Raw genomic sequence first — 27,417 nt, 5'->3', positions numbered from 1 at the left:
TCCTGAACCTATTTTAGAAAGGGTTCATTTAAATCTAACAACTATCTCGAGTTTTGAGATGTTGTCTTCCTGTACGTGGACAAATCTCTCTCCCACTGGTTAAAAATTGACATCCATCTTTCCTAAGCCAATCGAAACGTACATTTTCTCACTGAGAACGCCCAGCTGTTTACAACCTACAAGAAACGGATATGAAACTACTGATTGACAATGTGGTCGCAAGTCAAGTACGTTATTCAGAATTCTATACAACCATGTACGGGTTTATGCCAAGAGTGACAATAGATCTCCCGTGTAAGTAATTTCCCCACTAGATACAGCTTGTACGCAAGGTTTCAGGGCTAACATGAGAGCTAGCTGAAGTCTGATATTGCAGTAGCCTGCATGATATTCATACGCAAATTATTATTTCTAGAGTTGCCCTTCGAAAGCGTGTTGCAGGGTCGCAACCGTATGTTATGATTTTCATGCGGACGATCTTTACATATGCAGATACGTTAAATGAGTCGTTAGGTAAATCCGTGTCTAACGAGAAGCTTGTGTCGTCAGAGGCTCAGATCTGGAAATGCGACGTGTCTTGTGGACAACTAGCAATGGTGCAAGGACGCCAAGCGTCATCGAGGCAAGTGTGGGGAGAAGCACATGAACGCACCATCACTGCAAATGCGACCCCAGTTTGCAGATAAAAGCAGCCTATTTCGTCATAGTCATTCCAATTTGCATCAGAATTAGCTGCGAAATGCACTTTAACATTCATTATATTTTCTCGTGTTATTTTTTGTTGACATGGGCCTTTTGCTTGCGCTTTTGGCAGAATTTCCATACTGCATTTTAGCTGTTTACATTTTGTTTCGGGTTGTGTTGCTATACATTGTATGTATATTTATTGAACAGTAAGTTGAAAGGTCTGTTTATATGTCACTCTGTCACTTAATTCTTATCACATACACAGACACACATGCACGCGTACGCACATACACACGCGCATCACACGCAAACACACAGACAGAACACGCGCACACACACGCACACACAGCTGTCATTCTATAACAACAACAAAGTTATTAGTTTTTCTAACCTGAATGATATCATTCTTCCAGTGCTGTAACAATTTAATGTGCCCTGAAAGGATTATCTCAATTCACCCCTTCCCCTCCTTTCCTAATACTTTTGGTGTGTTTAAGTGTAAAGTTGTGATGACAATTACTTCTTGTTCCTCTACACAGCTACAAAGTAACGTCTCGCTGTGCCTTTTTTCAACAGTATGCCAGGTCTGTCGTCGTGTTTGGATAAAGGGCAGGCCTATGCTGCTGCACTAACTGCTAAAATGGTAAGTTGAAGCAAAGTTAGTGTTGTTTTTTTATTTGTAGATGTAAACTTTTAATTTAAAACATTCTTTTCTTAGTGTTTTTTAGGTGTTCATTTACCTGACATGTTTCGGCGTATACTTCCGCCTTCGTCAGTGTCTGATGAACTGTCACACTCTGACGAAGGCGGAAGTATACGCCGAAACATACCAGGTAATTGTACACCTAAAAACACTGTCTGTAAGAAAAGAATCTGTTTTAAATTAGATATCAAGTAGACAGGTTGGATTGGATTGGATTTGCCTTTATTAGTCTCGCAGTGGAGAAATTTACATGTCACAGCAGCAAAGTGATGAAAGGAATGAAAGTAGAAAAAAGAAATACATGAGCTGCTGGAAAGGCAGCCACTCTTGCGGCGCCATCAAAGTCAAAAGAACAACAACAAAAAAACTAAATAACAAATAATATGACAACACAAAGACAACATGACAAAAAAGACACAGAGAGTCATTCATTTTTCAGTACTTGCTGTACCGTCTTTGTGATGACTTGAAGAAGTTCTAGATGAAGGAGGAGAGGATCAAATATGAACTTAATACAACTATTACGCGATGTAAACTTGTTTTGTGAAATGCAACACTGAATCTGTGGTGGGGAGAGTGTTAACACAATGGCTGCTTGGCAAATTCTTATTATTATTTCTAATATAGCTTTGTGACATTGGTTGTTGTGTAACTGACATGTTTTTAGTCTTTCAGTCACAATATGAAACAATATTTTAATGTCATGTGCAAATCTCTCAGAAAGATTGAACTGCCGTTATTATATTCAGAAGAATAATTTCTTGTTTAGAAGTACTTTTGCATAGTCGATAACTCACCTAGGCTAAAGCATTAGTAATTTGAAAATTACATTACGAAATGCACTTCAAAGTCATCGTACATATAAAACTCATACACATAAACTATGACCGCAACATGGTAGTTTAAGTGTTGTGAGAAAATTGCCTCATCGTACGCTACTGTGCAGACAAGTTACTTGTTAATTTGTAACATGACATTTTATGTATGTTCATAGACCAAGAAAAAAACTTTTGTAGAGTTGAACAATGGTATCTGCTCTTTTCAACTAAATCGTGCCAATTTCCTCCCCTCAGTTGCTACAATTGCTTGTTTATCATTTATGAATGGCCCCTTTGGTGCCTGTGCTGTCCTAAGCTGAATTTTCAATTATGGCATTTGCTGGCGCCCTGAAATGAAATCTGTTTATTCTTTCATCAGGTTTGACAACTGAAGCAAGCCCTTTCTGAAAACAACTGGATACAAAATTTCAGGAAAATGGAGCCAAACCCTCACTTTTCTGCAGATAGAGATATTGAGGATGTACAACAGGAAGATGACGACATTGGAGCATTGAGAGCAATGGTATGGAACCCGACACGTGTGATGTTCGCAATCACCCCGCACGCTGTGGCTACGAGTCTTTTCCCTCTGAGCACTGTGGAAGCTGTTTTACCAGCCGTCAAGGATTGGAGGGACAAGTGGATAGCAACACTTTGATCAAGAATGTGACTCATACATATGAAAGTAAAGGGACGGAAATGGCATCCGGTTTCGAATTTGATCCGCCGCAGCATGACAACCTGGAGCCTTCAGTTTCACTTGACTCAGATGCCGGGATTGAAAGCACAAATACTCCTGGACACAACCCCGTCCTACGCATCGAGCATCATGCTTGCGGCTACTGCGAAAAGACATTCACGACCTATCTGAACAAAGAGCAGCACGAGAGTACAGTCCATGAGCAGCATCTGCACATTGCACAACACAGTCAGACGCCCTATGAGGAAAACCAACAGCAGATCATCGTTGCAATGTCAAATCACAGAGCCCAGCTTGCCTCGAGGGTGGCGGACGATGAAGCGGGAAGCACTGGAAATTACGTGCTTGATGTCTCCAGCAGTATCTCTGAGAATCTCCGATTTTACTTTGACGGGAAGATTGTGTCGACAAGCACGATGAGCAGCTGTGAAGCAGCTGAAGTTCACGCTGCGTGTTCGACTTTGGTTGGACTGGATGCCTTAATTTTGGATCCAACTCGGTTGAACCTGGGGCTAAGCGTGGATTCGATTCTAAGCAACCAAGAGCTGCAGGGTCAAGCGCTCGCCAGGAGAAGGACCTCGACACCTCCTCTCTTACCCCAAATGGAAACAGAACTGGAATCGGAGATGGTGGTGTCGTCGTCCTCCTCAGAACTGTTGACTTCGTTCATGGAGAGTCCGCTTCCTCAAATTACAGAGTCTTCACTTCCGCCCCCAAACTCAACCACTGTGTTTCTCTCCCCCTCTGTGAATCAGCTCCAAGAAAATCAGGACACTCTGCTTTCCGATGGCCAAACAGTTTGCTCGTCTGTCTCTGCAAGAAGATTTAAACGAAGGACCGTCTCTCCGCAAAGTTCTCCTCGGCATAGCACAACATCTGATGAGGAAGGTACAATGGTGGATACGGATGGCGATGCCGTTGGTTTGAGGCCCACGGACATCCAGAGTGGCTCTCGTGGGCATCAGAGTGTTCATGAAACAGGAAATATATCCCAGAAAATTGAGGAAGCTCAAGCGATTCCTCTTTCAACGGAGAACTGGCCTCCCGTGACTGGCGACAACATCTCTAGTCACCAGCCGCTGGATCTCTCCAATTCCACCAAACGAAACGATGTAGGGAATTTGGACAACGCCGCGTTGGATCTCAGTTTGCAAAAAAGAGGCCTTGAAGAATCTCGGCTGATATCAAATTTAGCATTCCCACCGGGGGATAATTTAAATACGTGCCTTGAGGAAAATGCTTTTCTGAGCCTCGGAGAGCAAAACGGAAATGCCGCAACCCACGAAACGCCTCTTGTGTCGGACCTCGCCATCGTCACGGGATCCAATATGGTCGACTCAGTCGCAGAACGACTCGTTTATGGACTTTCACTCCCTTCCTGTCCTCTAAATTCTTCGCCGGCCAACCTCACACCTCTTGGGATACCACCTGGCACGGTATCCTTTGCCCCCTCAGCTACGCAGACACTACCAACCGCCCCATCCTTAATCACGGTTTTGGCTCCACCGCTATCTATTCCGAGTCCATCAAGCCAACCGATCCAAATCCTGGCTCCAAATATATCGCCCGAGCCGCTTGTACTTTGTGGGGACCATACCATCAATTCGACACAATGCGATTTCACATCCGCGTTTACAACCACCAATGCTGCGAATCTTGTCACTCTGTCGCATCCACTCAACCCTTCTCTAAATCTACCTGGCCACGTGTTTCTCGCCGATCAAATTTCTCTCGACCCCCCATTAAACGGAGACCATGTTATATCCGAGGTGCCATTCACACCCGCCGCAGAGTTAAATGATTCCCTCATCAACTCGTACAACTTCACAAGTAACACAGTCCTGATCGAATGCACCATCTCCCTTGAAACGCCAGGTACCGTCCCCGACGTCGTACCCGCTCAAGACGAGGCACATCGTCCGGTCTCGACACAGATGCTTGTTAATCACGTAGAACAGCAACAGATGGTGTCATTGGCCAACATGGCCGCAGAGCCGGCCATTCTCGTTTCCTCCATTGAGGAGTCGGTCAGGTTGTCGTCAAGCACCTCACTGATCCAAGATTTTGCCGCAGAGGCCGAAGAAGCAGGTCAGGACGTACCTGAAGAGCCTCCAAACGTCGGGGACGAGAAACCGGATGACGGGACAGAAACAGAAGTGGAACTCTCAAACGACATTACTGAATCTTTTGCGGAAGTTGCAACCGACAAAACTGAATCATCTGAGGTAGTTTCTGCTGAAGACTCACAGCACGTTGAGAAGATTGAAGACACACAACCGCCAAAAACTGAAACATTGCCAGAAGTCGCAACGAACGGTACTGAATCGGGCGAGGTTGTTTCTGCTGACGACTCAAAACACGTTGAGACTGTAGAAGAGACGCAACCGCCGAGCGATCCGAATCCGCCGACGTTTGCCAAGAACTTCATCTGCAATGTCTGCAATCTGCTGTTCCACTCAATGAAAGAACTCGGCCATCACGTGAGCGACCACGCAGAAGAATGGCCCTACAAATGCGAATTCTGCGTCCTACTCTTTGATAAACCCTCGGCTTTACTCGACCACCGTTTGAGTCTTCACGGCGTCAACAAGACATACCTCTGTAGCGCCTGTCCGAAGGACTTTGTTTACCTCTGTAATCTGAAACAGCATCAGGAGGAATTGCATCCCTCCCAGCAGTGTACATTCACAGAAGAAGAAAAGGGCAAAGTGAGATCCCAGAATTACAATTACTCCGCCAAAGTCGGCCCCGAGCCCTCGTTGCCCGACGCGTCTGCAAATGTGGTGAAAAAGGAAGAGATTGAAGTCGATGTGGCCGCCGAAGAATTGTTTACGACAATTAAAAGCCTGGCCTCAGATGGAGGCAAAAGCAAAGCGCCTGATGTCCGTCTTGGCATTAACCAGCACTACCCCAGCTTCAAGCCTCCACCCTTCCCTTACCATAACAGGTCACCCGCTGGGTCAACCGCCGGTTCACCCGCGTCAGCCACAAATTTCACCACCCACAACATCCCCCAAACCTTCAGTACGGCTATTCGCTGTACCAAATGCGGGAAAAGCTTTGACAACATGCCGGAGCTGCACAAGCACATCCTAGCTTGTGCCAATGCTAGCGATAGGAGGCGCTACACGCCCAAGAAGAATCCCATCCCATTGAGACACTTTGCAAATAGCCAGAACGGAATCCTTTCCACGACCAATTCCGAAAACGAATCGAACGCCTCCAACGGAGCTGGCCGGTCCACGGAGTCCTCGGTCAAAATGAAGTTGAAACTACTGAACAAAAGGAAGCGAAAACTAGCCCAAAGGGTTCTGCCCAAGCGGAACAAGTCATTGCCAAACAAAGCGTCGCCTCCCCGCGCCCACGACGACATATTTGTTTGCCCTCACTGCAGCAGGGAGTTCACGATGCGACGCAGCCGAACCAAACACATGGCGGTGTGTCCCCAAAAACCCAAAGAAATGAGGACGAGGAAAGAAGGAGGGATCTCGGTAACAAAAGAAAACGACGGACGGCTTCATCGAGGGATCTCCCGCACGAACGAGCAACGGCCTTCGGCCCATCCGCAGACAAGACTTCAGACATCGCAGCCGGCCAAAAGCCCCGCACCGCCTCCCGCGCCAACAGGCTTTCTAAACAAAAGGCTGAAATTGGCCACGAAGGAGGATTCCCAAAATGACATTTCCGCTTTAAACGACCTCCCCGCCATTCGTACGTTCAACCCCCCACTGCGTCAGTATACGCGAGTGCATCACGCCGTTAAACCCCCTCCAGCGAAACAACAACAACAAAGTGAGCCTACCGCGCCGATGCGAGAGGATACGACTGCTGGCGGCAGCTCGGGACAAAGCGCGACGGCTTGAACACCTTTCAGCTCTCCCCCCACTTGTCAGGTAATTGTGACACCTGTGTGGCCTCCACCATTTTATGCACTCACACTGTGCCGAATTTTGGCGGTTTTACTTGCCCACCACTGAATGAAGCGGTTCTGCATGGCTGAAGTGTTTTTTTTATTTCTGTTGTACAAGGGGCACTCATAATTCACTCACATTTAAAGGACAACCGACATCACTTTTTTGTTTCCGAAATGACATCAGAAAAACGTTTTATAGCATCTAAAATACCCAAAACACCCAGTATGATATTTTTAGTCAAATGCAAATCACCGATAAAAATGACTTAAAGTGTGCTGAAACTGCAAAAAATCGAAACCGGAAGTGGCCAGTTTCAGAAGGTCCCGCCCCCTTGTTCGTGGTGTCACGCCAAGACGTCTTGCCTTGCTCGAGAATCAAAACAATGGCTTCAGATTCAGAGAACATGCTTTCTTGTTACTCATCCAGTTATGAATATGATTCGAATAGTTCTGAAGAGGAAAGCATACATGTTTGCAATCGATTAAAGAATTTATTCCGTGTCATTGTGGGGCATCGGGGGGGGGGGGGGATGTCGCACCCAAAAGAGGCAGAAGATGGTGACGAAGCTCCGTGGAAACGGGCTCAAAATTTTTGTCACAACACACAAGGATTCACCATCGCGTTATGTGTTTTCCTTATAATTTCGCTATCAACACGGATCAACACGAAGTTTTCAGACCAAAGTACCGCAAAATGCATTGACGTGATCAAAGGACTGCTACAGTCCTCACCAACTCAAAAACAAAACTTCCGGAATATTCAGCGTGAGTCTTTAAATGTAAGATATAGCTATATGCGGTGGAATCTACGCTCAGTAGAAGTCATTTGAAGCGATTTTACTAATTATGGACACAACTTGTCCGGAGACGTCGGTTGTCCTTTAACTTCACACTAACTTTTTTGTAACAGTTAAACAGAAGTAATTTTTCTTTTGTTGATTGTCGCCGTTTTAGAACATTAAAGAAATATGCAGAAAATCACAATTTTAGAAAATCGGGAGACTCATTCGGTCAATTTGCTGTTCCTAATTGAGGTTCTAGATGGCAGCACTTAGCACACGCGGGTAACAGCGCTACTGCCCAATGGATTCATTCTACATGCTCATTTTACTTGTCCGCAGACGTTGGTTGTCCTTTAAGGCAACCGAAAAAGTAACTCAACAAGGTGGAGATACGGGCCGAAAAATGGACTTGACATTTTCTATTCACCTAAAATGCGACGTTTAGTATTTTTTGGGCTTCTTTTCAAGAAGCCGAGCAGCGAAATTAACCGCAGGTGTTTGATGGATGAATAGACTGATACATTAGTTTTGCAAACTGGACTTTAGCCCCCTTCATAACGTCTGTTCACATCATGAAACCAAAATGGTGCCCCACAATAAATCAGTGGCATTCAAACTGGCTTTTCTCAGAGTAAAGATCTCACAGAGCACAGAACAGTGTCATGCAACGTGTCATCAGCAGGTTGGAGTGAGATTTAGAAAAACTGCACAGTAGTAAACTTTGCATTTCACACCCAGGCCATCAGTAGTGCTACATCTGAATCAATCCAACTCTTAAAAACTATTTTTGACGATACAACCTTGACTGCAGCTACAGCTGTTACTGTTATACTGTTATATACTGTTATATAAAAGTGTGGTGTGATTTACTACACGTCCACTAGAGGGTACCGTTAGTCAGAAAATAAGGGCTGCGAGAAGGCCTTAGTGTCGCCAACCCGAAATTTTATTGGTTAAAGCAACCATTTGATCGACACTTATTTTATGCTGCAGGGCCCGCAAAACTGATTGTGAAGGCGTCCAGATAGATTTGTGACCCTGGTAATAAACGATGGCTGAAATGTGATTGGTTACATGCAGAATTATGAAAACACACATCTGGAAACAGCACAACGGGGGACAAGCAACGAAAAGAAGCTGAAATACAATTTTGAATTATATCATAAGAATTCATGGACAAAATATAAGTCACATCAGTTTGTGAGTCAGATATTTTAGGCCAGCATAGAAGGCTTTGGAGGCCCTGACTGTCCACTACTGCAACTGGGCAATAAAAATGGGGGGAAAGGGTTAGACGTCTTTCGAACAGGTGGGAGGACCGATGGCATATGAGTGAGCATATCGCTTGGTCCAGAAGAGCTTATGCTCATTTAATATTGCCGCAAGGAGCAGTTTCCTTTGCCGTAATGGCATATTTATTGTATGATGGCCGTCCCCACCCCCACACCTCCAATGTGCCAACTTTGCTGAGGCCAAGTGCGCTGAAGCGTGATGTGACCTAACCTTATAAATGGTGGTCTCTCACTGCAAAGAACTTCAGCATACCGCTCGAATGTCGACTCGGAAAATCCGAACTGCTGTGACATCTCCGACCCAACCGGTTGTTTAACTTATACTGTGTCTCTTGTAGGACGGTGAGCACCTTCGAGCCTTGAAGTCCAATTACACTATACAAGAGATGACTGAACTCAGGACAGGAAAAAAAACGGAACTATTTCTATGAGTCAAGGCATGACCTGTATGCGAGGATTGATCCCTCCACTTTGTCGACTTTCCGTTTTGAATGTCCTGGATTTGCACTTTGAAGTTAATCTGACAGCAACGTGCTTGTTGTCGAGGAAATGAGGGAAGCGTCGAAGCCCAAAGGCTTTCTCTCATTTCTTGCTTGGCGGCCTACTCTGCTGAAGATGGCGGGCAGCAATCACTGCCAGCGTGGATTTGCACTACTTTCTTTCCCCTATCGGTCATATGTTGCCTTTTGGGTTGAAATTCTTTTACTGCATGTTCTGTGGTCGTTCTGCAGTTGTGTGGTTTTAAAATATTGAATACGACAATTTGAGGCTTGTCCTTCAGTAGAGTTTTTAAAGCCTCTTTTCAAAGTTGTTCAGGTCGTAAGTGCTGTTGGAATAATTGAAGTACGATTGGGATTGTCTCATTTGGCAGTTGAACTCCAGAGGGAAAAAAAAATATTTCTTTGTATTTATGTGACGGAACATTTTGATTGCTAAAATGCCATTAAATGGCTTGATAGCCTGTTGCTTCGAAATGAAGGAGGAAAGCTCAGTGTTGTCCCACTGAAGTATCTTTATTCTATTTTTTTTTAAACAATGTGGCAAACTCATCGGTCAGACATTTTCAGAGGTGAAAAATAGCGCTGTACCTCTATGATATCCCATAAATGATATGGTGTGTCTTTTTCCTATTAAGTAGTCAACAACTGTTTAAATTCAAGTACTTCATCCAGGCTTACAGTCTGTCACGTTTTATCATACAAGTATGGGACACTCGGTTTGAAATGTCAATCCGAAATACCAAGTCAGTTTGTTTAGTTTTGAAACTGTTGAAAATTGCATTAAATCTCATTTGCAGAAATTGTCATAAGCTATGAATTTAAACAGGGTACTCATTTTGTATATTGATATCAATTGCATCTCTAATTTATGGGAACTGAAAGGTGTGAATAATATTATAATACTGTATTATCTTTTTAAATACATTTCTAAACTTCCCACCCTGCAGTTTATGTAACTTTCCCACAAACCGCGTTTATGTTGGATGTACAGGGTGTTAAACAGGGGGACAGTTATCTTGACTGTGAACGTTTGTGTAGCATTTTAAAATATAAATCAAGTGATGTTTATTTATTAAGTTTTAACCATGTCATGATTTTGAAGAAGATTAAAGATGTTTAATTTGCACATATTCCACCATGTCCCTTTCCAAACCCCAGCGTGTGGTCAAAATAAATCTCAATGTCAAGTCTGTTTGTGAAGATTTGTCTGCAATTGCAAATTTAGATAGATGGCTGGATGGACAGACAGGTAGGTAGGTAGACAGACAGATGGATGGACGGACGGACGGATGGATGGATGGATAGATAGATAGATAGATAGATAGATAGATAGATAGATAGATAGATAGATAGATAGATAGATAGATAGATAGATAGATAGATTTTTGGGGGCGGGCACACCATGGATGGAGTCACAGCAAGAGCATATGTTACATCTTTAAAATCGGCAATGCAGTCATCTCTCCGCTTTGTATCGTCAGGGGGAACATCATCTCTCTCTCTCTCTCTCTCTCTCTCTCTCTCTCTCTCTCTCTCTCTCTCTCTCTCTCTCTCTCTCTCTCTCTCTATGTCTCTATGTCTCGTTTGCTTACTCTCCCTCGTTCTCTCTCATGTACACACTCAAGTCTCACTAATGAGCAAGCCTTGAGCTACCCAGCAGCGCTGATCTCTCCTCCGCCCGGGCCACAGCGAAACATCAGAGGCAGCGAACACACGAGGCTGATCTGCAGTCGGGCGGCTGCAGAGCAAAAGGGGAGCGATTGCGAAGCATATTAGTCAGTTGTTGAGGAAGAGAGTCAATCCATCCGCAACTGCACTTTTCTTCCCTTCTTCAGACGAGGACCGCTTTTCCCCCACCCCGCATCCAGACATGGAGGAGATGCTCACCTGCAGCCGAAGCCCCTTCTCACAGGTGTTTGGGCGTCAGGGTCAGCTCATGCAAGCCAGTGAGTATTTCCATCCAAAACACATTTTTTTGATATGGAACAACTTTTGTTGCATGATTGATTTGCTTTTTGGATGTTGAACACGATGCGTGGAACTTTGGGGGATAGATCCCATGCGAGCTGGTTTTCGAGACCGTGTCGAGCATGTCTCGTGGCAACGCGCCTGTATCAGTGTTCTGCGGCGTACCGCCAGATGTGTTTGTGTTGATAGACTGAATTCATCCCATCATTCTCATGCGGAGTGGAAATTTGCATCCAAACGGGACACCGGGGTCCGATCATTTCTTGATAGCAAAATGGAAAATAACTCATCAACCGAGCTCCAATTACATTTAATAGTCAACGGCTATAAAGAGGGATGGGGCAGTAATAATCATACATTAAATACTCTTATTGGTGTCATAGTGTTTGGATTTTGTTGCAATTTTATTGAACTCACGTGATTGGAGTTTCTCTGGTTCATCATACTCCACCCTCCTACCTAAGCACCACAACAAATGCAATAAATTTATTCAAAAATAGATAGAAAAATAGATACTTTATATTTGAAACATAACAAAAATAATATACAACACTCACCCTTTCAAAACTAATAATAGTAAAAGTAATGAAAAAAATAACATTTAAAAATTGCTGTTATCGTGAATTATAATGGCATGGCATTCGACTCAGCACGGTTCAGACTTGATCATAGTTTCACTCCCTGGTGCTTTCTACTATCTTTGTGACTGCTTTATTTCCTCTATATGATACTTGTCCATGTTAAGCGCTTTGTTACAGCTTCATCAGTTGTTAAAGCGCTATATCAATCAATATGTATTGTATTGTATTGTATTGACATAAAGAAAGATAAAAGGGGATTTTCTTCTATACCCCTGCAACCGACTGGCAGAACATGATGGAAGAGTCACATCAAGGGCAGGTCAGCAGGCCTTTTGATATCTTATTTTTATTTTTATTTCATTTTAAACTGTCAAGTGTAAAGAGGTTAGCCGCTGTAGTGCCCGGCTTAAAAAAAATCATGCTGGCCTGCAATAAATAACAAAATTAATTAAATAAAATTAAATAAAAAAGGATTAAAACAATACTAAATACATAAATAATAATAAAATACATACAACAATAGTAAAATACATGAACAAATATATTTACAAATTTAAAAAAAAACCTGCCAATATGCAAACAGCTGGACCTTCGTTAACTGGGCAAATACACAAATAAATAAATAAATAGATAAAAATCATCATCTGAGAAACTTTTGAATCCAGAACAATGCCAGCACATAATGTCACTAGAGGCAAGACTATTATTTTTGCTGTACCGTGTTTTATGGATCAGATTAATATTGTCATCCACCAAATCTGTAATTGATTACAAGAGTCAATCATGAAAAAAAAGTACTGTACGTATAGCGGAATTGGTATCAAGGAAGAAATGATCATTGTATGTGTGCAGAGCTAAGATTAGCCTGGGTCGTTAGTGGAGGTTCCAAAATGACTTTGTTGCATACTGTATGTACATTCTAACACACTTTTGGTGTATTTTTCCCTTTAATCAATTTAATCTGGAGACTGTTTATTTTTAAGGATAATGATCATATGTTACTTGCATTTTATTCATTGATTGTGACATGCTCAGGTTCTATCCCCACTGCACCAGGTGACATAACATTTTTGTAGGACGGTTAATATATTCAGGCATTGCATTAATGATACTTGTTATGTCTTCTTTGCACCGACATTACGTCGCTTATGATGAATTTTCTTCCTTCGTGTGTACTCTGCTTTTACACCTGCAATGTTTATTTCGACTCAAATGTCACTCTGTAATATTGGGAGGGGGGGGGTCTTCTCAATGCGTGCGTTGTTACGAATTACAGTCAAAACTTGAGTGCTCACACCCACCAAGTTATCTATGCTCTTTGAAGCTCCTGCTGCAGGCCTGCGATTTGGGAGAAGGAAGGATAGAGGGGGTGATGGGGATAAAGGGTGAGGAAGTGTGAGAATAAGAGAGGGGGACTATTTTTATAGCCTGCAACCTGACATCGTGTTGCACAGCTAGTGGAGGACTAATCCGCAGTAGTGCTGGCTTGCAACATCTCAGCGGTAATTATGCGGGGATTTTTATTTATTTTTATTTTTTATCATTGCCTCTCACCTGTCACTGCATCACAAGTCCCTTCAGCAACGGCGAGGAAAAAAATCCACTGGATGTCGCACATAGCCAAAGAATAATATCCCTTTTCTGTGAACCAGGCAGAATATATATCTCCACACGGCTCGTTCCGTATGTGGCACGTGGTACTGCCAGGTGAATAATCCTGTAACGATTCGCTCACTCCCCAACGGTGCTGTGATCTGTTTCCCCCGACATCCACTGCTCCCATTTGTCAGCAGAGTGTGACAGCTCATCTTGCAGGCTTTGAAACAGTTGAAAGAACTCAGGGGAAGTTTGGTTCTGATGTTTGATGTTTCGAGGTTTGTCCGTTTGCGGGCCATCAGATTATTCAGATCTTTATATCGAATGTGACAAAATTTACTGGTCAGGCACTTTGAATGCTCCGCTGAATCCGTTCATTCCTGCATCCCTAATCTATGCCGTGTATCCTATTCACCGTCTGCGGATGAAAAACAGACAGTCCCTCAAATGAGTAGCTTGTCGGTCACCTAGTACTGTAGAGCATATATGGGAAACTAATTTTTTGCCATGGGCCACATTGTAGTTAAAGTTTCCTCTCGGGGACCGTTATGAATTTGGGGAAGGCAATAGAATGTTTCATCCCCTCCACTTATTACATGCAGGACACATAACAAATTAATGAATAACTTGTTTTAAATTCTGAAATCAAGAATAATGACAGTTATAGTTGTTTACATATGACAATTTGAAATTTGGGTTTGGACTTTAGCAAGCATCATGTATCGATGAGAAGGTTTCTTCAGCCGTCATCTGTACAAAAGTGAAGGTTTCGGACGTTTCGCCTCCTATCCAAGAGGCTTCGTCAGCGAACTAAAGTCTGACTGGTCGTATCGGCCCCATTTATATATCCCTAATGTCCAGACCTGGTGGCGCCGGACACAGCTATGATAGGTCCCTACTCTCAGGTTGGGGGGGGGGGGGGGCCCCCCCTGTGGCCCCACTGATTGTTCCTACATTCCTGACTAACGATTGGCCTATTACACCCACTCCCCCCGGTATCACCTCATCAGCATAACGACCCTCATCAGCATTGCGAAAGACCGGTTTAATGAAGGATTTTGTTGTTTTATAAGAATCGCCTCTTTCACCCCTCGACAATGACGACAATGAGGTTAAAATCTTAGCGAAAGAACATAGATGGTTTGAAAGGGGGGTGAAAGAGGCGATTCTTATAAAACAACAAAATCCTTCATTAAACCGGTCTGGTGGTGTGAGGTTCAATTTGGATCGTTCTTACAATAGCCTGCTCAGGCAAAACAGGTTAGGCAACTTTCGCAATGCTGATGAGGGTCGTTATGCTGATGAGGTGATACCGGGGGGAGTGGGTGTAATAGGCCAATCGTTAGTCAGGAATGTAGGAACAATCAGTGGGGCCACAGGGGGGGTCCCGCGCCCCCCCCCAACCTGAGAGTAGGGACCTATCATAGCTGTGTCCGGCGCCACCAGGTCTGGACATTAGGGATATATAAATGGGGCCGATACGACCAGTCAGACTTTAGTTCGCTGACGAAGCCTCTTGGATAGGAGGCGAAACGTCCGAAACCTTCACTTTTGTACAGATGACGGCTGAAGAAACCTTCTCATCGATGGACCACTCCTGTACGACTGAGAGCTTACACAGACGCAAGCATCATGTAATTTCACAAGTTTAATTTGCTTTCACGGGCCAAATAAAATGATGTGGCGGGCCAGATTTGGCCCCCAGGCCTTGACTTTGACAGGCATTCACGCTCACAAATTACACTATCATTAGTTTTTTTTTCACTTTTTCATGTATAACTTTAATCTTCTCATCTACAATAAGTAAATCCGGTAGGAGAATTACTCTTGGTGATTGAAACCAGAGTACCTGGAAAAAATCCATAGCAAGATTGAACCTCTCACCCATGCACTGTGAGCCGGACGTGCTAAACAGTTGGTTGGTTTTGTAAATGTATTAAAAAATCAACAAAATCAACTTACACCACCTGCAGTATGACTTCGATCTTTCCGCGGGTTAAAAAAAATGCTCATCTTTTTACGTGGAGGTGTACTCTGTCGCGGTTTGCAAGGTGGTGATGGTGGTGGATCCCAAAAAGCAGGCAGGAGGGAGCAGCAGGAGGTTGTATTTGACAAATTGTATTAAAATAAAGTCAGCAGGAAGAAAATCTGAAACATCAAAATCATCTGAACAGAAAAATACAAAGTGTCAAAGAAAACGGAGTAAAAATCTGCCAAGATGAAGCAAACCTGACAGGGTGGGTGCAGCAAACACATACACACTACAATGACCCGACACCGAATGATCGTGCCGAGAGTCCTTTTAACTGCCACTGATTGCAACGACCAAGACCTGTGCGTCTGCAGGCAGGGCCGACAGCGCTATCCGTTGGTCGCCAACCAGAACGTGACAGACAGTATGCCACTGATCGGAACGAACAGCACCTGTGGAGGTGCATGCGGGGCCGACAGCGCCACCCATTGGTTGCCAACCAGATCGTGACATACTCGCGGCATGTAATAAACAATGCCCTTGGTTTGTCAAAATTCCCAGCATGTCGCAGTGTGGTCTGCCAAATTCCCAAACATAATAGAAAACTTCAATCAAAATGCACCAGATTTTTTTTACACCCGAGCGGATGTCCACCGAGATAGAACCCCGACCCCACAAAAGCACCAAGATGGCATGGTTTTACAGCACACACTAAAATGACTACTCTCGCTTGGGTAGTCAAGGTGTTTTTCTTCTCTCACTTCATATCGTCCTCTTAAGAGCTCCCATTTAGAAACTGCTTCATAAACTGTGGAGGAGAGGGGGTGGGGAGACCTGATATGAATGTTTAAAGCAGGTCCACTGCAGGTGTCTCTTTGGTCTTTCTTTGAAGAAATAAATTCCTCTTGGTCTTCCACATGACCATGCATCCATTTATCTTACCTCCTCGCCCAGCGGGGGCTCGCCTTGCAATGAAAGATTAACTTGTGCTACTGCTGCAGTTCGTCACGCGGAAGAGTCACGTTGGAAGAAGTTAGACAGATTCTGAGCGGATGTCAACATTTTAAGAAAAATACTGGGTGCAAAGTTTTATATTCTACCGGACCCTGGTGACTTTTCATGTGAGTTTACAAAATCCACCGCACTGGTGTTAGCTACAATTCAGGATGCGGTTTGCTGAAGTAGACGACATGTGTGATGTCGGATTAATACTCTCGGGGAAATATTCACCAAGGTCTTTTCATGTCCATTTTCATGGACAAGATTGGAGCATAATGCGTGTTTTACACAAGAACAGTTTCTGAACGGTCCGTGAACATTCAGACCTTTTGATCTGCACTCACGAGCCCCCGCCCCAGGCAGAGATGGACGTCAGCATGAAGGGAGCCGAACATCAAATGAAACTCACTATATATGTCCAGATCTGTTACTCATTGCTCGGTTGCAGATGAAAGCAGCTTGTACTTTTGCATCATGAAGCCACTGGTCATTATTCTCTAAATATCGAGAATAGTGGATATCACAAAATGGATGGATGGATGAATGGGTGGATGACTGATGCAGGGGTGGATAGATGTATGGGTGAATGATGGATGGATGGATGATGGATTGATGGACGGATGGATGGATGAATGGGTGGATGATGGATTGATGGATGGGTGGATGATGGATTGATAGATGGGTGGATGATGGATGGATGGATAGATGGTAGAATGGATAGATGGATCCGGGGTCCATTGGTTCTGAGTTAAATCAAGTACCAATAGTTTAGTACCACTAAAATCATACTGCGTAAACTTCATTTTATTCATAACCGTGACATAAAAAAAGCACTGCTGCCCACTGGCTTCACATGCATACAACAACTGATGTGGATTGATGTTGTGCTTGTTAAAATTTAGTTTGTATCACTCCAGGTACTCAGGCTTCCGCCCTGATTACAGGGATTTAGGGAGTATTGTTGTACCAAACGACTTCCTTTCTGGCTCCTTTGCAAGACATCCGTAATCTTCTCTAATCACTGCAAGTTGATTGTAACTGCTTCACATCGTACTGCCTACTCTTTGCTATTCAAATGGCAGGCGCTATTTCTCCGGCAGCATTTATCGCTGGTACCAGGTGGACGATGTGTCAATATTGACATGCAATCCCTCCGCCAAGAACATCCATCCTCGTCTGTAATCCCTTAGTTCGTTCGCCGTGTCTAAATCCTTACTTGAGGCTTCTGTCGGCTCCCATCTAGGCAATCCATCTGCGCCAAGCCGTGAAACAAGAGACCGTTGATCGGTGATAAAGAATTTAATCCCCAAAATGTACAGTAATTTAAAGCCACTATTGCAGCATTTCAACTACATAAAAATCCTGTTATAACTTTCGGAACATGGAATTTGGAACTGTTCCTTTTTGCTTGGAGTAATGACGACCATATTTTCTAAAAATAAATATGTCACGTGCGTTGGGTTGTGGGGCGCACCTTCAATACATTTTTTTAGAGCTGCTTTCATGAATAGGACACCCTGCATTGTGAGGCACACAGAAGAGATGCAATTATAGTAGCTGCGGTTGTGCCATGCATCCACTAGATGTAGCTCCACCGAAGGGAATACACTGCAATATGCTATGACGTTATTTATACAGAGCCTTCACCACCGCAACAGTAACAACGCCATGACAACTGGTCACCAACACACACACTGAATGCATAAATACAAATGGCGTTACAAAATGAGAAATGAAAGACAAAAATATGAAGAGAAGGAATTCAAGAAAAAGGCACACAAAGCTCGGGGGCTCACATCCACAAGGGGGAAAAGATTCCGAGAAGTCTTGCTTGTCTCCTTCTTCCTTTGATTAGTCAGGAGTTAATAATGCTTTTGGTATTATTTCATTATACTGTAGTGTTGGGCAGAACCGTTTTGGGTTATAATTGGTTCTTGCTCATAATCACCACTAGGTGGCATCGGAAACCTAATGGGGGAACAACTCAATGGGGAATATAAAGAGACCGTTAACATTGTGTATAAAGTGCATCAGGCACACTGTCACCAAGTTTGCCTTTTAGTGCAGCAAATAAGGTACATATTAGTCAACACACATAATCTAAAACTTAATGAGACTCCCCCCTTTTTCGCCAATATGTTTTTTTGCCGCAGGCCACCTTGTGGCTATGGTTACATCTCGAGGGCCGTTATGAATTTAGGGAAGCCATCAGATTATGTCATCCCCTCCATTCAAGCACACAACAAATTAATGGATAACTAGTTTCAAATTTGAAGTAAAAAATATTGACTTATTCTGGTTTACATGCGAACATTTTAAATTTTAGTTCGGACATTAGCAAGTATCATGGCACTTGATTGCTTTCTCGGGCCGAATAAAATGATGTGGCGGACCAGATTTGGCCCCCGACCCTTGTCTTTGACACCTGTGGTTTCGCGCATCCAGAGCATATTTCTCCCTGAGACAATATAGTAATAGCTGTTCCGTCTTCTTGTCTGAAAAATGGCGTGTTGAAAATGGAATGAGGACTCACAGAGGGTCTGTGGCAGAAATGCATCTGCTCTCGATTTAATAACTATGACATGCTATATAATTTTGCAAAGGACATCCATCTGCATTTAAATTGCACTCCGGATGTCTGAGAAATGAAGGTATAAATAATGTATCAAGTTGAAATATAAATTACCCTCAAAGATTTAGTGGAAAAAAGCCACATAAAATAAGAACACTAACTTTTCTATGATAAAAATTAATGACTGACAAATTGAAGTTGGAGACTAAGGACTCCAACTAAAACTGTATTCTTTTCTCTTATCAGCACTTGCAGACACAAAAAAGTCCTCCATAGGAAGAAAAAAAAGTAGCATCGCATCAAGTCAAATAAAGCTTGAAGAACTAGCTGACTCTAGTTTTCATATCGGTATCGTGCCTAGTGGAATAATGCTGCCTGTCGGATTTTTTTATCGTAAAGCTTTGCGGAGAATGGAACTCAATTTTTCCTTTTTTTTGCTGCGGTTCTGCCCGGCGACGGCAAACTGTATATGAGACTGATTTAACAAGACCTTTGCAAGCAAGCATTACACCCCTTTTTTATTTTTGTTTCTAGCCCCAAGCCTTCAAAATCCATTTTCTCCACTGTTTTCTTCATAACACAATTCGGAATGACTCTTGAATGTGGTTTAAGGTCAAAAAGTCGGTTGTTTGCATGCGATAGCTTTCGGAATGAGCAGATTTATGTTTTTTGCAGTGGCGACTTGGATGGGGAACTTACATTTTACAGCCTGTTGACGTGGCACTTGCTATGTCAGGAAAAAAAATGACAGCAACAGCAAATGTTTTAGACATTCCACAAAATATGAAATAGTTCTAAGTAATTATTCCAAAGGTTCAGATTATGGTACACAATAATGACTTCCTCTTTCATGTGTAAGCCTTTCTTGCTAGTGGGCATTTAAAATCACACCTTTCACCGGTCTTTCTTCAGGTGGTGTGTTGGGATCACAAAGGGTAGCAAGAATCGACCTGTTGGTCAGTCAGTGTGACATTTCACGATACCTAAAATGCCAGCAGGACAAGATGCATGCAAACATGTCATTACATTGTTTATTGAGGGCGAAAATTCATGTTCAAGCCACAATAGTTGAACACTGTGTGTATTTTTTAATCCCGGCAGCCCGGTGGTTGAATGGCTAGCATGTTGACCTCCCAGTGCAAACGGCGTGGGTTTGATTCCAGCTCTGGGCTTCCAGTGTGGAGTTGACATTTTCTCCCCGTGCTTGCGTGGCTTTTTTCCGGGTACCCCAGTTTCCTCCCACATTCAAAAAACAAGCATGGTAGGCTGATTGAACACTCCCTAGCATAGATGGCTGTTTGTCTCTGTGGGCACTACAATTGGCTAGTGACGAGTTCAGGGTGCCCCCCATCTACTGCCTGAAGACGTCTGGGGTCACAAAAAAAAAAAAAAAAATGGTGCCAGTAAAATGGATTTTAACATTCACGGCCATTCCTCAATTTACTCAGCAATTGAAAAGCATGACATGGAACGATAGTCCCAAATCTATTCAGGTATTGTTATTTTTTGTCTGGGAGGGGTGCGTATAAAGCTTCAGTCAGACCTCTGGCATTATTTTTCCCTCCCACGAGGGGGCAGCATTTGCCTTTTGTACAGCCGCTCTGATTTCAAGCTCAGAGAACTCCAGACTCATATAATTTAGGAATTAACTCTTTTCTATGATTAAAGAAGTGAGTTTAAGGTTCTTTACGCCGCATTGAATGTTTATGTAGTCCTAAAACTCAATATTCTGTTAGTCCTGCAATTTGAGTGAAAATCACCAAAACCCTGGCACTGGAGTAGACACATTTTTGCACATTGTCTGGCATTAAATGAGGGAATAATGCAAAGTTCACGTCAACCAAACAAACCAAAATATAAATGAATAAAATACTTCACCATAACATGCATTGCAACTGGGGACTGAAAATGGGGACAATATGTAAAGCGTATTTAAGAAATACAGATTATTTCAATATGTCTGCACTGATTGGCATCAGTTCCATGTTGTTGTCGTTATATAATTTTTGTTGGCTTTTGTTGAATAATTTCACAGCTTGCTACCATTTGCGGTTTAGTTGTTTCACATCTTCTTGATGAAAACGCAAACAGTGGACTGCTGTTTTGTATGTACTGTAATCCCTTTTGGTTCAGGCGATGTGCTGACAGCAGCTTGCAGCTTCCTTAACGCTCATCAGTGGTGATGACTGGGAAAGAAATGGTTTTTGTCAGGTGTAAAGACAACCCTGCCACCACCTCCTGAGGGAAACGGCCATGGATGCGCATTGTAATCACTTAATTCCAAAGAATGAAGTCGTAATTGAGGCGAAAATGAATGCGCTGTTTGACTGCAACTGGCAGACGTGCTGTTTGTTCAGACGTGACTTGTTTGTGGTTTTAAGCATAGAATAAAAACGGTTTCATAGAAAGCTTGAGTTAAACGAATTATGCATGCTGCGTTACAGAGCTGATATGTATTTATTCCACAAACAAAATGGCCGCCAATGGTTAGCAAGTTTGATGCTAATTTACAAAAACAATTAGTTAGCAATAGTAGCCAAAATGGAACTGTATAGTGCCACTTAGCAGTTTTTTTGACGACGATACTAGTGCAGCGTGTTCTACCGGAAACAAATTCCTTGTGTGTTCTACATACTTGGCAATAAAGATGATTCTGATTCTGATTCTGTATTTAGCAAATTTTATGATATGAAACTATGTTATAGGTCATAAAACTATGACCCATTACAGTTTGTTTGGTTTTCTAGTATTTAGTAGTTAGATTTACAGTCAAACTTTGGTTTTCAAGCCTCTCGGTTCTCAACCAATTCTCTTTTCGACCAAAAATTTCGTGTTTTGTATACTACGGTTTTCAACCAAATATCGTTTCTCGACCAAACTGAGCGCACCTGAATACACCACTCGACTCCCCTCCACTTCCTTATACATCACAATCAATCACAATACAAAAAATAAATAAAGAAAAAAAGCAGGCATTGATTAGATTGATTATAATGGGAAATGTTTTGGTTTTCAATCAAATCACTTTTCGAACAGGCTTCTGGAACGGATTATGGTCGAAAACCGAGATTTGACTGTATTGGCATAGGTTAACAATGATTAGATCACAAAAGACCAGTCAGATCAATATTGACCTCAGCTATGGAAAATGATCTGCATCCAAACAACGGTAAATCCCAAACAGGGGTTTGGAATATTCACCCAGCGATTATCCCATCCCATTAAATATAATAATAATAATAATACATACAAAATGTCATTGCTAATTTCACCCATTGTAGATTGAGACAAGCAGCTTTTGTTCCGTACGCCGTCTCCTCTGAGCCATAAACTCTTGTTAAACTTTTAAAACACAAGAGGGCAATTATTTGTTTGCTTACCAGATCTATAAGCATATTTAGGCCAGCTTCTCATCAGTCTGAATATTTTCATGCTTTCATTAGCTGCTCGCGCGCCTGCTAATGCACTCGGCGTTAACCAAGTGGCGTTGCGTTCATCACCGGGTTCAGACAGAGTGCATAATCCAGTTAGAGAGGAATCATTTCGCACAGACAGTCGCTTGCACGCAAGAAAAATCCAATCCTGCCTTGCCGTGGGTGTGAGGTTTTTAGCTTCTGAACTATTTGATCACAGCTGGTGTTTCAATTTTAGCTTTTGAATCAGCGAATTCAACGTCTGCCGTGACACCAAACATGAGCAAACAAGCCTTTGTCTCTTGACACTTGGCCCACTTCCAATTTGTCTTTACAAAGACTTGTCATCTGGTGCTGTGAATGATACACAAAGCTCAAGCTGGCTGTCAGACCACCAAGGATCAATGAAAAATGTCCTCGAGATACTGAAGATTATAATATTTTTTTGGGGGGGGTTGACATAGGTCTTTAATTTTGATCCCTTTTGGCAACTGTTGGGTTTGTAATTAGCCCAAAACTGGTATAACCTACCACATTTAAATATATGAGAGATATTTAAGAATTTTGTCAAAAAAAAACTAATTTACTTTGACATTATTCAAATTCAACTTTTCTTTTTTGCCCCTTCTTCGATTGGCCATAATTCTCCTGATGGCAAAAAAAAAGCTTTGAACTATTTTTTTTACAGTTTTGCACCAATTTATGTCAAATGCCTCCCAAATTAATGTATAATTATTTTCTTTACAGACAACGTACAGAGATACATTTTTATTTCTCATTTAGAAAATATTTCTCACGTCGCTTATTTAGCTGAAAAAAATGGCCGCCAGAGTGGTTAAAAAAATGTTTTTTATTTTGCCAAACACAAGCAACAATTTTATTTGGAACGTTTTAAATAAATTGACAAAAAAAGCAATTTTTTTCCCGTCACTTTTGCTGAGATCTTTTTTTTTCATCAATTGTTTGATGCAATAAATAAATAAATAAAATCTGTATTTCAAATACACTACATTGTGGTCTATTTACCGTGTTTTATGGACTTTCGGATGATAGTCAAAGCAATGTCATAGCATACTGAGATCAACACGAACATACCTTATGAACACTTGCTGACTGAGTTTTCAAAATAATGCGCCACACCTGGGTTAAAGCCTCATTTCAATCCCTGCGAGATTCAAAAGATCAATTTCTAATATGAATGTAGAGATGATACCATAGCTGCGGCAGGGGGTAGAGTGGGGGGTTGCAGCACAGCTTTAATGGGCCGAGGAACCTTAGTTTGAAGGTATCCCAACCGTTTTAAGACATCTCACCAAGAAAGTATTGACAGCTCTGATGAAGGCTGAATCAAAAGCCCAAATTGTCTGGCAGGTAAAAATTCTCTCTGAACTCCCCCCCCCAAAGCCACACCTTCATGCACACTGGTATCTGTAAAAGAAATGCAATGATGAGTAAAAAGCCATTTTTTGGGACAAAAAAAAACAGGCCTGACTCATATGATGCAAATGAAACAAACAAACCACCCACTTAATGAAAACACAAGCTCCCTAATGAACGTAGCCGGAGGCTAAAACTCATTAAACATTCCATTACACTTTGGTGCCTGGAGTCTGTTTATGAGCCTCCCATGTTTATCGGGTCACATTATGATGAGATGTAGTAGCCGTTCAAACATGAATTTGGTGTTGTCGGCACTGTGACTTTTGTTGCAAGATATCAGATGCTATATTTATAATTCTATTTTTTGCACATACACAGGAAAAAATGGGGCAGAAGCTCAAGCTGCTATGTAATCCCTCCAACAATTGTGGATGTTGTTTCAAGTGCTGCACACAAAAAAAATGAGGACAGGGAGACGACGCAAGCTGCTGTGTGAAGCTCAGCAGAGTACAGATCAAAAAAATCAAGAGGGACTCGTCAGCTGCTGGAGGGGCAGTGATGATAAGGCAGGCAGTGTTTTCAAACACACACACACACACACACACACACACACACACACATATACACACACACATTCCCGCTTCAATAGTTTTGTGAGGTCCGGATAACTTCAGATAAGGAGTGAGGACCACCATTGCTGATAAGTTTAGAGAAGAACGAGTGTTACATTCGAACACTAAATGTCACCCCGTTTCCTACTTCAATTTCTTTAACAACAAAGAAATAAAAAGTGGACTTTAACTGAAATAACAGCAGGAGTGAGGTTTCTGAATGGGTACTTTTAAAGTCCTCACCCCTGTATGGAATTTGGTTAAATATCATTTTACTTTTTGTGGTATGAACTTTTTCCTCTCATTAACCACGCACACACACATAAACACACACAGTGAGTAAAAAGTATCCAGTGTATCCAAGTGAAATGAAAATACACACAAAAAAAATCATTTTGGGTGAATTTGTGAGGACCTCTAGGAAACTTCAACAGATGCCTATATAGACCCTCTAGAAGCCTTTAGAACGAAAAACTTGTTAGGACCGGCCAAAAGGTCCTCGTCAAAAATGTCCTCACGACATATGGTATAAAATGTCCGTAGTCTTCACAAGACTAGACACACACACACACACGCACGCACGCACGCACGCACGCACGCACGCACGCACGCACACACACACACACACACACACACACACACACACACACACACACACACACACACACACACACACACACACACACACACACACACACACAAACCATTTTAAAGCGAATCACCTAGGAAGCCTCGTCCCATCTCCCGCTTGTCTGTTTTTCTTCAGCTCGTTCCGGCGCTAATAGATATGATTAGTCGAATCTAATGAGCTCTGCGGAGGAGAATTCTGATTTCTCTGTAATTCTTTGTAGCTACGCAACACCCCCCCCCCCCCCCGGGAGTTGCTACATTCATCAAATGATGTGTGCTTTGACTAATTGGACAATTGTTTTTCTTCCCTCCTCCTCGCGCAGCCCCATATCTGCAGATAAATATTATGTCAATACAGGACGATGGACGTAGTCGGAAATATTACAAGCGCCCACTCTCAAAAAAATGTTAATACTGGGTAACTCTGAACCGGTTGCCAGCCAATCGCAGACACACGCAGAAAATCTAATCCGGATTCCCAACCACAACTAGGGACAATTTGGAATATTCAATCAGCCTGTCATGTATGTTTTTATAATGTGGGAGGAAACCGGAGTACCCAGAGAAAACCTAGGCAGGCACGGGAAGAACATGAAAACACAGAGACCCCGGAACCGGAATCAAACCCGCCACCTCTGCTGGTTTGATGAAATGCAGTGGGTGGATATGTGGGTGAGGTGGAGGGCATCGTTCAAAATTAGCAACCACTCGTTACGCACTATCTGCCCAATAGGGGACAGTGTTGCATAGCACTCGCTGCTTTCAAGTTTTGAAAGTGCTCGTTTATCGCTGTTTTTTTTTAACCAAACCATTAAAACATATTATTTATTTATTTATAAATTAGAATTTATACATATCTGCCATGATGCAAATGTTCCCGGTCATTCTCATCAAACCTCAAACTTGTTTTCCTTTCGGCTTTTCCCTTGAAGGGGTCGTCACAGCGAATCAGTGTCCTCCATCTTCAGAGGTTTGATTCACATGTTTATTTTGCACACGCTTTTACGTCGGATGCCCTTCCTGACATTACCTTCTGTATTTATCCGGGCTTGGGACCGGCACAAGAAGACACTGGCTTATGTCACTACAGAACAACTTAATAGAGATGAAGATGCTCAGTAAAAGGCTCCCAAACACAAAATGGATAGGAGCAAGGGTTTTTAACAATGACTTCTGCTTTAATCTCCATACCCAAGAGCAGACAAGGCCCCATGGTCAACTCTAGTGAACAAAAGACCAGTTCTGTCTGGTTCTTCACCCTCCAAGGGCTGTGATGATCACCGGCTGGTTTCCCTCATTTGTAGTTATTATTAAATGCCTCTAGTAAAGACACCCTTCACCTCAAACACACTGTCGAAAATGCTGATAACAATCTCAAAGAATGACATTTAATTTAATGACATTGTATACGAACTCGACCTTAATACTGTCTAGCGACGAAAGCAGGTTTTTTTTTTACATGACTCGACTTTTGTCTTATCGCTTTCTATGTAAATCGCTTTCCCTGATGGATTTGGGGGTCTGCGCTATATACAATTTTGCCATGAAATGAGCCCCCTTCTCCAAGACTCCATCCGAGGGTACGACATCATATCTCATTAGGCTTACAGTGGGCATTCCTTCCCGGTATTTTTCATCTGAAGTGATCTTTATTTCCCCCGGCAGAGACTGTCTTCACTTGTGAAGATAAAGGCCCAACAGGCACGGCTTCTCCTCATTTTTATTTCTATAGGAATAGGAAGACATGTAGGGCATGTTGACAATTCCAAGAAGGAAAAGGAAAAAGGCAGCAAAAAGGGGTTAGGAAAATATGGCTGAAAAAGAAGTCCCAACATAAATTCTCTGAACTAAAGGCAGACAAACCATTCTGAAATATATTTATAATTGTCAACAATTTTTTAATTTTCTCTGGGAAATATTTTGATAGGGAATGACAGACGTTGTTTTTAAACTACGAGGCTGCTGCTGCTGCTCATTCTTAATCTACGTTTTGTCACCCAAATAGCTCTTGTGTTCAATTGATCAAAAATAAATAAAGCCTTTCACAGAAGCCAAGTGAACCGTTGCAACATAATAATATGCTAAATGAAAAAAAAAAACAATAATTAATTTGCCTCTCGGGTTGTACAACCTTTCTCTTTCTTTGACTGTATGTGCGTGTCATGACCACTAGAGGGCAGTAAGGGTAAGTAACTGATGTATCGTCCTTTTAACCCGCCATTAAAAAAAGTAAGACAAGACCCCTCACTCGGTGTTTGGTGCTCACTCGCATGACAAGCAGCCCACTCACACATTGATGT

The 27,417-nt window shown here is 42.5% G+C and overlaps 2 protein-coding genes across 4 annotated transcripts in view; both read left to right on the top strand.

Moving 5' to 3' along the window:
• Positions 1 to 173: 173 nt before the first annotated feature.
• prdm2a (PR domain containing 2, with ZNF domain a) lies at positions 174 to 10,581 on the top strand. Its single transcript, XM_089009894.1, is given in 5 exon segments — positions 174 to 294; positions 1,264 to 1,330; positions 2,588 to 2,719; positions 2,722 to 6,801; positions 9,234 to 10,581. Coding segments are annotated over 2 exon segments (4,125 nt in total). The 5' UTR covers positions 174 to 294; positions 1,264 to 1,330; positions 2,588 to 2,644; the 3' UTR covers positions 6,772 to 6,801; positions 9,234 to 10,581.
• A 417-nt stretch (positions 10,582 to 10,998) lies between these two features.
• kazna (kazrin, periplakin interacting protein a) overlaps positions 10,999 to 27,417 on the top strand; it is a 94,142-nt gene continuing 77,723 nt past the window's right edge. For 2 of the 3 annotated variants that reach the window (XM_089009834.1, XM_089009827.1), the window contains exon 1: positions 10,999 to 11,341. In XM_089009834.1, the coding sequence (XP_088865960.1) occupies positions 11,266 to 11,341 (76 nt within the window). In that variant the 5' untranslated portion in view covers positions 10,999 to 11,265. The remainder of the gene's footprint in view (positions 11,342 to 27,417) is intronic. The other variant, XM_089009843.1, reaches the window with a different exon arrangement.

This window comes from Hippocampus bargibanti, linkage group LG01 (genome assembly GCF_051943395.1).
Source record: "Hippocampus bargibanti isolate YZ-2025 linkage group LG01, ASM5194339v1, whole genome shotgun sequence".
Taxonomy (NCBI): Eukaryota; Metazoa; Chordata; class Actinopteri; order Syngnathiformes; family Syngnathidae; genus Hippocampus; species Hippocampus bargibanti.
The sequence above is the reverse complement of the archived record's forward strand: the minus strand, read 5'-3'. Positions and strand labels throughout refer to the sequence as shown.